The sequence below is a fragment of the Vombatus ursinus genome, unplaced genomic scaffold (assembly GCF_900497805.2).
Source record: "Vombatus ursinus unplaced genomic scaffold, bare-nosed wombat genome assembly UNPS02014781.1, whole genome shotgun sequence".
NCBI lineage: Eukaryota > Metazoa > Chordata > Mammalia > Diprotodontia > Vombatidae > Vombatus > Vombatus ursinus.
Window position 1 is genome coordinate 14,986,234 of NW_020954559.1, and position 14,551 is coordinate 15,000,784.

General features: G+C 37.9%; 1 protein-coding gene across 2 annotated transcripts in view; it reads left to right on the forward strand.

The window, feature by feature from the left end:
* Nucleotides 1–14,551, forward strand: part of LOC114046242 (transmembrane protein 255B-like) — a 134,328-nt gene that overhangs the window by 65,862 nt on the left and 53,915 nt on the right. For both annotated transcript variants that reach the window (XM_027866501.1, XM_027866500.1), the window contains exon 4: nucleotides 2,707–2,796. In XM_027866501.1, coding sequence (XP_027722302.1) covers nucleotides 2,707–2,796 — 90 coding nt within the window. The remainder of the gene's footprint in view (nucleotides 1–2,706; nucleotides 2,797–14,551) is intronic.

The following is a 14,551-nucleotide window of genomic DNA, read 5'->3' on the forward strand; positions in this document are numbered from 1 at the left end:
CCTAATGGTAATAAGGAGCCACTCCTGTTTCTTGAGCATGGGATCGTTTTAGAAGCTCTGCAGAAGATGTATTAGAAAGGAGAGAGAAGGAAATTAAGACCAGTTAGGAGGCTATTACAGTAGTCTAAAATGGAAATCTTGTAACTTTTCTGCCAGAAACAAAGAGATGATAAGGGCCTGAACTACAGTGGACCCTAAGTGCAGAGAGAAGGGAATGAATACAATAAAGATTGTGAAATTGGAATCAACAGGATTTCCTAAGTAATTGTACTTAGGAAGATATACAGATGGAAGAAGCAAAGATGGCGTCAGTGTTTAAATGTGGGGAAACTGGATGAATAATGAAAGCAGTATTAGGAAATGTCCCTGTTTGTTACATTTCTTCTTATTATTAGTAATTAGAAATCATCCTTCAAATGGTTGTTAATAGTTGGCAATCCTTTAAATTTTTTGTCGATACCTTTTGTTTTTATGTCACTTTCATTTCCAAATATATACCTTTCCCCTCACCTACCCAGAACATCATTCTTTGTAACAAATGAGAGAGGGAGGCAAGGAGTGAGAGAGGGAGATAGAAGAGAGAGAAAGAGAGAGCAGGAGAGAAGAAAATTAACCAACATATCATCATAGTCTAAGACTATATATCTATTGCCCCACCCCTGCAAAGAAGGGAGGGAGGTGCAAATCCTCTCTTCCAGGGTTAAATTTAATCATTATAATTATACAGTGTTCAATTTTTTTGGGGGGGAGGTGGGTGGGTGAGTGAGGTGGAGCATTATTCTTTCCATTTACATTGTTGTAACATTATGCATATTGTTATTTCTCTGTATCAGTCTGTGTGTCTCCCCATGCTTTTCTTTATTCTTCATATTCATTCTCACTTATAGTGCAACAACTTTCCAATGGAATGTTATTCATGTATAGTTATGTAGCATAATTTGTTCAGCCCTTCCCCAATTGAATGGACATTAACTTCATTTTCAGTTCTTTGCTATTATGCACATAAATGTTATGAACATTTTGGTTTATATAGGACCTATTTTTTTGCCATCTTGGGAAATATGCATAGCAGTAGGATCTCTGGGTCAAAGGGTATGCACATTTTAGTAGTATAGTTTGCAATTTTTTAAAAGAGATGTTTGTTCATATCTTTGATCACTTATCTATCGGAGAATGGTTCTTGGTCTTATACATTTGTATTAATCTCAATATCTGGGATATTGAATTATCATAGAGATTCAATGCAATTTTCCCAATCAATAATTGCTTTTAATCCTAGCTATAATTTTGTTCATACAAAATTTGTGCTTTTCAATCATCCAACCAAAGCCATCTTTTATCTTTTGTGATCTCCTTTATCCCTTTTTTGGGAATGAATTCTTTCCTTATAGTTATGAAAAAATACCTTTATCCATTTTCTCTAGGTTTTTAAATTTTTATTTTTAATTTATTTTTATATTTATAGTCAGTTTTTAAAAAAATATTCAAGTTAATTAACCATTTGGAACTTATTACGGTGTATGGTGTGAGGTGCCAGTTGAAACCTATCTTTTGCCAAACTGCTTTTTAGTTTTCAAAGTAGTTCTCATCAGATAGGAATTCCCTTCCCCAAAAAGGTTATATTTTCACAGCCTATTCATTTTTAGCTGATGGCAAGAGCCCGAGAAATGTTAGATGGCTAACCAAATGGCATGTAAGTCATAAGTAGCAGATCCAGGATTTGAATTGGAGTCCTCTGACTTCTAATCCAGTGCTTATCCCACTGCATAAGACTTTTCATACCATGGCTATGAACATATATGTTGTTGTTGTTGTTGCTGATTTGTTTTCAGTCATGTCTGACTCTTTGTGACCTCATTTGGGGTTTTCTTGGCAAAGATACTAGAGTGGTTTGCCATTTCCTTTTCCAGTTTATTTTACAGATGAAGAAACTGAGGCAAAAAGGGTTAAGTGGCTTGCCCAGGGTCACACAGCTAGTAAGTGTCTGAGACCAGATTTGAACTCAAATATATGAGACTTTAATCCCAGCACTCTATTCACCCATCCACTCTATCCCAGCCACCTATATGGGTACCACAAGCAAAATTCTGATCTATAAAAACGTTTCCAGAAATGCTCTAAATTCCACTTCTAACATTTTATCTGTAACTCAGGAATGAGACAGTCTGCTATTGAGCCCAGCAAAATGAATCACACTCAGAATCATAGAGTTGGCATTGAAAGTAATTCTCAGGGGTATCTGAGAAAGTCCTTTATGCTAGTGGTGTCCAACTCAAATAGAACAGAGTGGAGTGTGCATAAAGATCACTGCAGCTTTCATACTGACTTAGTTTTAAAATGTGATGTTGTCTATGTTTCATTATATATTTATTTTGGTAAACATTTCCCAATGCAATACTGGGGAGTATTGCGGCCTGTGTGTGTTGGGCCTCTGCTTTATACAATGTGAAATTTTGCCATGTTTCTCTACCATAAACCAGGATAAATAAAGAAAAAGGTTGTAATTGTGTGTGTGTGTGTGTGTGTGTGTGTATTATATATTGTGTATGCTTGTATGTATGTATGTATTGTATGTTGGGGGAGAAAAGTAAAATCAAAATTGTTGCCGGTTTGAGAAATTTATATTGTCTCATATTTTAAAAGTTTCTGTGGTTGTTGTTCTAAAAGAACACATGCCTATTCCACCTTTGTTTTTCTCTCTTATAGTTGGTAGCCGCCATAGTGTTTATTAGCTTTGGCGTGGTGGCAGCATTCTGCTGTGCGATTGTTGATGGAGTTTTTGCAGCACGACACATAGTGAGTACTATCTTAATGATACATTTTGTCATCTTCCTTCTGTTCCTAAATGTTTTTACAGGTAAAAACAATGAGTTCCATGTGACACAGCTCAGAATCTTTCAGTACTTGACTCTTACCACCCTTCTTTCATGCCCAGGAAAGGCAACTAGGTGGTAGAGTGAATAGAATGCTGGACTTGGAGTCAAGATCTTAGTTCAAATACAGCCTCAGATACTTAGTGGCTGAGTAACCCTGGGCAAGTCACTTAACCTCTGTTTGCTTCAGTTTTTTTCAACTATAGAGTAGAGATAATAATAGCACTTATCTCCCAGGGTTTATGAGGATCAAATAAAACATTTGTAAAGTATGTAACACCATGTTGGACACACAGTAGACATTTAATGTTTGTTTCCTTCCCCTCCCCCTTCTCCATCTTGCTAAAGAAAGTATTTGTTTGACAACAATAGTTAAGAGTCCCACAGGATGAAGGCCAGGAGGAAACCCTTCTCTGCCAAGAGCTTGTAATTAGTGCCAGCAATAGCCTGGGCTTCTAAGGAAAACATGAGAGGAAGGTAGGGGAAGATTTTCCATGGCTAATGACTTCTTAGGTCAGAGTGTTGACAATATTATTTAAACACTTCTCATGCTCATGGAATGAGGAGACATCATGCAATGGAAAGATCACTGTGCATGGAGTCAGAAGACCTGGATTTGAATCATGATCTGCTATTTATTGTTGCTTTGGGCAGGTCACTTTTCACTTCGACCTTTTTAGGACTCTTTTCATCTGTAAAATGAGGGGATTGATTTCTGAGATCCATTCTACTTCTAAATCTTGTGCAATGGAGCCTATGTAACCCTACCTTGAGACTTAACCTTGATCTAGAGTCACAAAGTCAAGCAAAGAATTAAAAAGCCATCTGTAACATTTAGGGCATCATTTGGACAGCAATTAATGATTTTACAAAATTGTGAAATGTCTAGTTTGGCTTTGTAGATAGCCCATACTCTCTGGGTAGCCCTTACTTTCTCTAGTTTCCAAGGTGCTATTCATAACAGGATCAGGACAGACTTAAGAAATCATCAGTTAAAACCAAGGATCTTTCCAATCTCTTGTGTAGTCTTCTCATCTATTCCAGTCTCCACATTTTCCAGATAAGGAAACTGAGGCCCAGGGAGGTAAAATAACTTGCCTAAGATCACAAAGGTCATTAACAGATTTGACTATTTCAAAATACAAGGAATACCAATAAAGATTATATATGCCCCTGTGAACTTTGTACATGAAACTAGTTTTCCCTAGTTGTAAAAATTCGCTAGAATTGTATCCCTCTTCTAGGATAGTAGAAACACTGGACCTTTGTCATTAGTACAGGGAACTCTCAGATGATGAAACTACCACTATCAATGCAGGTAGGGATCTTCTCTGCAACTTATAGCCTTAAAGAATTGACAGGTTAAGTGACCTACTTGCTCAGGGTCCTAGAGCCAACATGAGTCAGAAGTGGCTCCTCAAGCCAAGTTTTTCTGACCTCAGTGCCAGTTCACCTTCATGTTGTTTCTTTTCCTCCCCTGAACACATCAGAATTTTATTTTCTGGTCAAATATGTAGTATCTCAAAGTTTTCTGTTTTCACTTTTGTTTAATGATAAGGAAACTAGAAGCAAGAGTTTCTACACATTCTTAATGATGAATATTTAGGAACTTTAGAAGCAATGTCCCCTTTCAGTAAGAATTTGATTTTTTGGCAAATGCATACATTAATGTATGGGCCAAGGGTGGGATGCAGGCATTAGGTTCTTCATCCTCCACTAAAGTCTTTCTCTTTGACTTCATGATAGTTTGGAGGTGATCTTGGGTTCTCAAACACAATGACTGTGAAGCCTGAGCTCTGGCTAGTTTTCTGAAGCTGGAAAAGTTGTGTGCACAGTCCTGGAGATGGATGACCAATCGTGAAGCAGCCTAGCTAAGTGTAGAGAGACTCATTGTCAAAAGATTGAATTGTAGGTGGTGACTATTCTGGCCATGGTGACTCATGAAACCATCAACTAAGGTACTGAGAGATTCTATGCTGCCTGCACTGGTTGAAGGAACATCTATAGAGTCATGTATCTTTTTTTTTTTTAAGCAGTTGGGGTTAAGTGACTTGCCCAGGGTCACACAGCTAGTAAGTGTTATGTGTTTGATCTGAGACCGGATTTGAACTCAGGTCCTCCTCACTTCAGGGCTGGTGCTCTATCCACTGCTCCACCTAGCTGCCCCAAGTCATGTATCTTTGGAAGATCTTTTGAAGGAACAAGGTGTGTTCTTCATGTGAGAATTGTATTTGCTGATCCCTAGTATCTATGTGACCCCTGAGCTTTCAGATTTTCACTGATGAGGGCATTGTGGGCATAAATAGAACATTGGATATGGAATCAGGAAGACTTGGGTTCAAATTCTACCTCAAACACATACTAACTATGTGACCCTAAGTAAGTCACTTAACCTGGGGTCCCAGTTCCCTCAACTACAAAATAAGGAGAATAGACGTAGTGGCTTCTAAGGGTCTTTCTAGCTCTGTGAAGTCTTAAAAGTATATGATCTAGCTGCATAGAAAACAGCAAACTGATGATTATAACTTTCATGTCTCACTAATAATGGAGTTTTCTGCCCCTTACGACTATAGTCTACTGCCTCTGTTGATAAATAAGAAATAATATATGCTTAAAATAATTTTTTCTTACTTAAGTATAAAATATGTGTAGTATTGATGTCAGTAAACATCTTCAAATGCAACTTCTCTCTTTCCCCACTTTTTATTTTACCTTTTCACTTTTGAAGTACCTAGAGTCAGAATTAGTATTAGCTAGTATTATGACAAGCTTCTACATACATGGACTGGCAATGCCAAAAGGTTTGGATGAACTTTTCTCAGTAAGAAAATTCCTAGGAAGCCAGGTCGTTACAGAATTTTCAGGGATAGTAGCTCATTGCTGCCTTTTCTCTCTCTCATTTGGAAAAAGGTTTACAAAGGGTCATGTTTTCCTAGGGGCTCCAGGAAAGAGTTGATTGTTTGTTGGGTTAGTCAAAATCTGAACTACCATTAACAATAACCACTTGCTTAATCCTTGAATCACCATCCATGACCAATAGTATTAACCAAGTTTCCAACCTGGTTCCATGCCAACAAAGCGGTTGCTGTGCTGTTTGTCTATAGACAGTTCATGTATACTGAGTGTAAGCTTTTTAAGGACAAGCGTTGTATTCTCATCTTCAAATAAAGTTATTGTCTAGGGCCTCTTGGTAGTTTGGAAGTGATCTTGGGTTCTCAAATCCACTGCAAGTAGAGTGTGAACTTTGGCTGGTCAATCTGGAGTTATCTTTGTATCCCCAGCACTTGGCCTGGTTCCTGGCACATAGTACAAATTTAGCTAACTGCTTTTTGACTTGAATTACATTGAAAATCCTTGCTAAGGTCATTGAGAGGCTATCCAGTTAGATTTTTCCTTTGTATATACAGAACAATCTTAAATAAGTTTTTGGAAATTGAGAAAATTTTTTGGCTAATTCGTACAGGGCAGCAAGGTACAACGAAGGAGCAGTAGAAGAATGCATGAGGCAGGTAGGTGGAGAAGTAGAGTGCTCGACCTGGAGTCAGGAAGATCTGAGTTCAAATATGACTTCAGACACTTACTAGCTGTGTAACTCAAAGCCAGTCACATAATTGCTGTTTGCCTCAGTTTCTTTATCTGTAAAATGTGGAAAATAGTGGCACCTACCTCCCAAGATTGTTGTGAAGATCAAATGAGAAAATATTGAGAACTGAAGGTTCTATGTAAATGATATTATTATTACTATTCAACTATAATATCAATCAATATTAGTTCAGTTTTAGCTCTAGTTCTAACTATGACCTTGGGCAAATCCTTTTATCTCTGGGCTCAGTCTACTTATCTGAATGAGATAATATTTGCAAAGCACTTAGTGCAGTGACTGGCACTGAGCAGGCACTTAATGCATGCTTACCTCTTTATAGCTCTAATAATCTATGATTCTATGACACAAGGAAGCAGAATGGTGTTGTGGAAAAGACCTGGGTTCAAATGTACTTTCTGCCACTGACTGTCTGACCTTGGGCAAGTGACTTACCTTCTCTGGCCCTTAGCGTCTTTACTGGCAAAATGAAGGCACTGGACGAGATGACCACTTAAGTCCTTTCTAGACCTAAATCTATGGTCCTATAATTTGGTCTCATCTCAGTTCTGCCACTAATTAGCTATGTGCCATAGATAAGTTAATGGTTCTATGCCTCACTTTCCTCATCTGTCAAATTGCAATTACAATAACGTGCCCTATTGACCTCATAGAATCGTTGTGAGGATCAAACCAGCCTAATCCACGAGAAGTGCTTTGAAAAGTGTAAAGCTCCACAAATGTGAGGGATATACTTTTCTACGGCTAGGGAGCTAGATTGGTCACCTTGATCATGGCTCATCTTCATGGAAGAACTGCCTAATTGAGAGCTACAAGTGGTGATTTTATTCATCACTCATTTGTAGACAAATACTGGCAAACTGGGCCAATTGTATTTACAGTTTCTTATATCAAGTTCTTTTGTTGCTTCTTAAGTGCTTTTGAGGTTCATTTGTCGAAATGTAAATCTAATAGACAATTTTGCATTCTTCAAGCCCATATATTTTGTAGTAGAACCATTATGGAACTATTCCAGCCACAGTCTGTTTTTTCATTAGGTAGACTGAATGCCATGGTCCCTCTCCACATTAGAGATCTCAATTCACTAGTTCAGTTCAGTTCAACGAACATGTATTAAATGGCTATGTATCAATCACTACACTAGACCCTGGGAATGCAAAGATAAGAACGAAACAACCCCTGTCCTCAAGAAGCTTACTTCCACCCAACTGATTATTATTACCATGTTGTTGAATAGACTGCAGATAATCAGTTTAGCCAAGAGTTACAATCAGAATGTTTTTGTAACAATTCTGTTACCGTGTATATCTCTACATATGGATGCAAGTGTGCATGTCTACATAGTTCAAAAATATATAGATCAATACAATGTTATAGCATCTTGATACATCAGTATATCAAGGATCCATGGTTGATTCTATTGGTGGGGAAATTCTCTACACCAATACATATTGCAATCCATCTATAACTCAGTCAAAGATCTTAGTTGCCTAAGGATCGAGTGGGTTAAGCAACTTACCTACAGTCACACAGTAAGTGTGAGAGTTGGGATATGAACCCATGTCTATTGGGCTTCAAATCCAGCCACAGACATGCCACACTGCCTCTTGAAAAGTGAAAAATCCAGGAAGCTGGTTGTTTTGGCTATAAGATGCCACACAACAGTTGGACAGAATTTTTCACTGAATGAACTGGTTTTTTTTTTTGTTTCTTTGTTTGGGTTGATCAAATTGAATGGGTATTTTTTGGGGGGGCATTGAGAAGAGACAATGGAGTCCCTGCCTTATTAAAAGGTTACTAGGACCATAAATGGCTTATTGCAAGGCTGAAATTTTAATGAGATAAACCATCAGAACCAATGAGCTCTTTAGATCAATATAGAAGGAGTGAACACAGGCTCGGTGGAGCTAAATGGGAATCCCCCAAGAAGCAACAATTTGAATATAAAGGTATGAATACATGTTTTGGCTTCATGTAGACTGAGCCAAAATGAAATGAGGATCTGGCCATTTAATAATTATAGAAAACCCAACTAATAAGCCCTGCATTTGAAGTATGCATCTGGATTGTCCAATTGAGTATGAACATTGATCAAATGAATTGGATAATTACTTGATCTTCTCTTGTACTTAACGACAGCCTTCAAATAATTTGCCCTAATTTTGTGAATTTGTGTAATGACAGGATGCCATGACCTATAAAATGACTAGAGAAGCAAAAGAACATTTTGGCCAAAATATCAACCTATGAAAATTTAATATTCACTGCTCTCCATCTTTTCTACAAGGCAGTACATTAGCAAGCTATTGAGCAGATTTAAATAACTCTCAAGTTTTCTGTGGCATTATTGGAAATCTTTACAATTTATGAGTGTTAAGGTTTTATTGTTAATTAAAGTAGAAGAGAGGAAAATATGTTCTCATTGAAGGCTTGAAAGGTCAGAACTAGCTCAAGACTAACTTTAGATTTATGCCATTTAATTCTTAGCTTTATTCATTTTTGAGGAACAAGAAACAACACTTTCTAAATTAAATGAAGATTCATTAACTATAAAACTATAAATGATAATAATCAGAAGAAATAGTCTTTTGGTTTTTGGGGACTTTTCACCCATACATTATGAGTGATCTGGATATTTATAAATTGCTGAATGCCCAGTGGGTCATTGGAAGAGGTCAACCAGGGTGAAACAACAAGAGAGAATAATGAGGAAACCAAATCTTCACTAAGTATGCCTAGAATGCTGTGGTCACAAACCGTACTCTCTTCTTTAAGAAGTTTAAGATGGTTTGCATATTAAGCCCTGCCACCCCACTTCCCTTGCCAAAAAAAAAACAACAAATCAGATATCTTTGATACATTGACATATCAAGATGTTGTAGAATTATGTTGTTATATTCTTTGTGCCTTGTAGATATACATATGTGTGGCTTCATGTGGAGACATGTATTGCTATAGAAATGCTACAGAACCATTCTTATTCCAATCCAATCTCACACTTACTGCCTGTGTGAACCTTGGCAAGTCACTTAGCCTTGTTGGGCCTCAGTTTCCTCATATGTAAGGGGGTCAGACTAGATGACCTCCAGTCCCTTTCAGCTCTAAATCTATGATCTAGAATTGTTTGCTAAGATTTTTGATGAAACAAATTCTATTTCATACTTGAGAATATTACCCAGGGTCTGATTAAGTTAAGATCAAAAGTTCTTCCTTTTGGCTAAACTATAGCCTCCTGTTGCAGTGTGAATCCATTTTTCTTATTCTCTGTTCAGTGGAGATAGAAGACAGCTAGTTAACATCAGTAGTCATGTTTACATCTTGTGTCTACCAGAAGAAAAGAAAGCAAGTTCCTCCACTGGGACCATTGCTCTTAGCACTTTCAGATCAGACAGCAATCAGCCAAAAGGTCTTTTCTTGACCATGCAGTGAGTGGACAGGAACTAGACAATATCTGTGCATGCTCTCAAGTTTAGAACTAACCCTCCATTTCATATCATTATAGACTTCTAGAAAAAGACTTAAAACGCATCCCTATGGATTCCCTGTGCATATTCCCAGAAGTGGGATCTCATTGGATAGTTCCCCATTATACTTGTACTAAAAACAATGATTATTATGATTTATTATTATTATACAAATATATAATAATATATCATTATTATATAAATATAATTATTAGAATTACACAATCTCAGAGTTGCAAGGGATTTTAGGAGGCACCTGATCATAGTAATCTCCTCTATATCAGTCAGTCAACAAATCAGTTAAGAAACATTTAGTAACTATGTGTCAGGTACCGTACTTAGCACTTTACAAATATTATCTCACTTGTTTTTCACAAAAATCCTGTGAATTAAGTGTTATTATTATTATCTTCCTTTTATAGTTGAGGAAACTGAGGCAGATAGCCATTAAATGATTTGCCCAGGGTCTTACAGCTGGTAAGTGTTTGAGTCAGGTCTTACTGACTACAGGTCCAGTAGTCTATCCACTGTGTCATGTAGCTTGCTTTAGGCAAGGCAGTTGCAAAAAATTAGTCTCTACCCTCAAAGAGTTTACATTCTAATGGGGAAAGAAAACACATAAAAGAGGAGCTGAAAAGCAGTGATAGGTACCAGGGTGGGGGTGTGATGGCCAAGATTGTAGTATGAAGACTAGCTGGTCTGGGGCTCTTCCCAAAAATGGTGGTTCTGGAAAGAATTCACTAATGGGAGAAGGAGAGCGAGTGTATGAGCAGAGTCAGGATGCACCTGAGTTATGGTGGCTAAGTCTAGACAATCAAGGATGATGGGTCTGGGGCCTTTCCCCAAAAGACCATCTCTAATATCAGGTGTCCCAAAAGTCTTAGTGTACCTTTAAGCTTTAACATAGCTAAAAATGATACTAAGCTTTTTGGGATACTCTGTATGTGGTCAGTTAAGCTCCAGTGGAAAGCTTCCAGTGAAGGGAAATGCAATACGTCACAAAGAAGCTTATTCTATTTTTTTTAAACAGTGCTAATTATTAGAAAGCTCTTCCTATTTGCTGAAATCTGTCTCTTTATAACTTCTACCTATTGACCCTAGCTCTGCTTTCTAGAGTCACAAGATATAAATCGATTTCCCCTTCCCAATGACAGCTTTTATCCAGATCCCTCACCTTCATTATTGCCTGAGTCTGGATAAGCTTGAGTTTGTCAATGTTCGTTTTGAAATGTGGCACAGAACTGTGTCATGCTCCGTATCAAGTCTAATCAGTACTGAGTAATGGGAAATTGGTGACACTGGAGCTGAAGTCAGAGGACCTGAACTCAAATCCTGCCTCTTTCACTTAACGACCTATCTGTTCTTGGGTAAGTCACAACCTCTCTGAGCCTCAGATAATTACACTAAATGTCCCTTTTAGCTGTAAATCTATGACCTCTGTGAGTCCGGACATCGTACTTCTATTAATGTAGTTTAAGATTGGATTTGTTTCTTGGGCAGTCTTGTTGGCTTGAGCTTACATTCAACTGAAATCTCCAGCTCTTCTCATGATCCAAGTCTCTCTTCTGTACATCTCTCTCTGTCTCTGTCTCTGTCTCTGTCTGTCTTTCTCTCTGTCTCTCTCTGTCTCATCTCTCTCTGTTTCTCTCTCTCCTTTAACCTATGGGCAGAACTTTATTAAACTTCTGTTCAATTTCCTCTGGTTAGTTCAATCACACCGATTGTTCTAGATCCTTGGGATATTATTGAATATTGATTTTGACATCCAATGTATTGGCTATTCATCCCTGCTTTGTTTCATCCACAAATTTGATAGGCATGCCTTCATTTAATTAATTGATAAAAACATTCAGGAGGACAAAGCTGAGTATAGAGATGTGTGGTACAAATACCACCAGGCATCTCCCTTCTAGTTCATAAAGATCCATTAATCAATATTCTTTGAGTGCATTTATTCAACTAGCTATGAATTCACCCAGCTGTATTATTAACCAGTCAAAACTTTTCCATCTTATCCACAAGACTATTTTGAGAGACAAAGTTTGAAAAAATAATATTCAACAGATGGTTTTGGAGCACATGGCAAAGGGAGCATTCATTAATTCATTCATTATCACTCTTCTGTCCTGTCCAGGTTAAATAACCTAAAATTCTTCACGTGTTTTCTTTTTCAATCCTTTAATCACCCTCTTCAACCTGTCTGGGTTCTCTCTGTATCACTTAGGGAAGCAGTATCTCAGACTGAATGTGGTAATTAAATTCAGGCCTCATTAGAGAGGAGTGAATGAGGGTACTGCTTTCTGATTTTTGCAGATTATACTACTTTTAATTTGACCCAATAAGAAATCACACTTTAAAAAAAAAACATGATAACATCTCATTAATAGCATAGCCTGTGTACCATAAAAAAGTCCTACTTCCTTTTCAGCTGAATTTGGATCTTCTTAGTATCCATCTTCTGTTACTGATTTTGAAATCTTTAATTGCACTGTGTTAATTTACCTTATCAAACCTCTTTTGGTTCTAATCATTACTTCCGATCATTTAATCTTAAATTGTAGGCCTATTTTCTAAGGAGAGTTGTCCAGTTCACTTACTGTGGAGGACCCTTTCCCCCAATGCCCCAGGCTGCCCCCTGCATCTGGTAATCAGAAGATAGAGATGACCAGGTTGGTTTGTGAGTCTGCCCCTCACCCAATATCCCAGCCTACCTCTTGCCCATGATGTCATCAGTATCTCCCCTTCTCAGTGGTCATGGGCCTAGACTTCTACCCACCCCTGTAGGACAGCTGTGGAGTAGACATGATCACTAACATACCTTCAGTGAATGGGGAGTAACCAACTATAGTCCTTTCAGTTAGATGAAGGCTGGCCAAACATTACCATGTCCTTTGACAAGGGGTGTTAAGCATGGTAGGTCTTATCCTCTACCCTTCCACTGTGCCCTCCAGATGCCTGATCATTGCCATCTGTTGCTATACCCTAAGAACCAACAGACCTTTCCATCTGCCCTGAAGCTGCATTGTCCTGTAGGCGCTATCTCCCTAAGTAGAATGTGAGCTCCCCAAGTAGAATGTGAGCTCGTTAAGAGAAGGGACTGTCTCACTTTTTTATTTGTATCTTTAGTGCTTAGCACAGTGCTTGGCACATTGTAAATGCTTGATAAATTCTTTTCCATTCCATTTTTTCATATGTAATAATTTAGCCACCTACCTGTGATGTATTGATGCTCTACTGGGGGGAAGGGAAGTGCTTGACTATACTTACTGGTTATCTATAGGGTGTTATTAAGTAGATGGGGCTCCTTTCTGCACTCCAGACCACCCCAACTCCAACATCACCTTTCTGAACCTTGTGTCCCCAAAGTATTTTTTTTCAGGCAATTGGGGTTAAGTAACTTGCCCAGGGTCACACAACTAGTAAGTGTCAAGTGTTTGGTCTGAGGCTGAATTTGAATTCAGGTCCTTCCTGACTTCAGGGTCAGTGCTCTATCTACTGCACCACCTAGCTGCTCCCCCCAAAGTAATTTGACCAGTAGTGGTGAATGTGATGTACTATTTGCCCAAGGGCTGGTAAGAACTAAAATCTTTTTGGACACTTATACTTTAAAGTCTTATTCATTCTTCCCTATTTAGTACCATTTTTGGAAGTTCAATGAACAATCCTTTTATTTTAGCATCTCAATCTTTGAGGGAAAAATACAGATATCTAGAACAACCACTCTGGATCATGACACAATAAATACCAAGATCTCTGCTGAATGATTGATGACTGACTACCTTATGAGATTGTCTTCTTCCTAGCTCCCAGGTAACAATAGGATGATTTAATCTGCATTTTCCTGGAGTTGTTTGGAGTGAACTATGTAGGAAGGTCCTGAATTTAACTTGAATGAAAGTCATGTATGAACCCTTGGAAAAGGAAGCATTTTAGTCATGTAGAAAGATTAAACATAACCTTGGTGGATGGACTGCTCTGGTTAGTGTTCTTCTTGAACATGATAGGCATGAAATGCAAAAAGATTTAGAGATTCTGTGAAGGATTGATAGAAAGGCCAGGACCAAGAATCACATAGATGAGAAAGCATCAGAGAGTTTGCCAGAGTGGAAAGGACTACCTTCCTTTGTTGCCATTCAGATATTTTCAAACACATCAGACTCTTTGTGACCCCGTTTGGGGTTTTCTTGGCAAAGATACTGGAAAGTTTGCCATTTCCTTCTCCACCTTATTTTACAGATGAAGAAACTGAGGCAAACAGGGTTAAGTGACTTGCCTAGGGTCACACAGCTAGTGAGTACCTGAGGCAAGATTTGAACTCGGGTCTTTCTGACTCTAGGTCTGGCACTTTATCCACTGCACCATTAGTTGCCCTAGAACTACCTCCATATCAATGAAATTAAGAATACATGCAAGTAAGCAAGTGCCCCTTTTCAAAAACACATGGTCATAGGTATTTGATTTTTTCTATTTTTCTTCTTAAAATAAAAGTAATTAAAATGATTGCATAATTAACAACAGCAACAACAACAATTAGCATTTATATAATGCTTTAAGGTTTGCAAATCACTTTATAAATATTTAATTTTTACCCTCACAACAACTGTGGGTGCTAG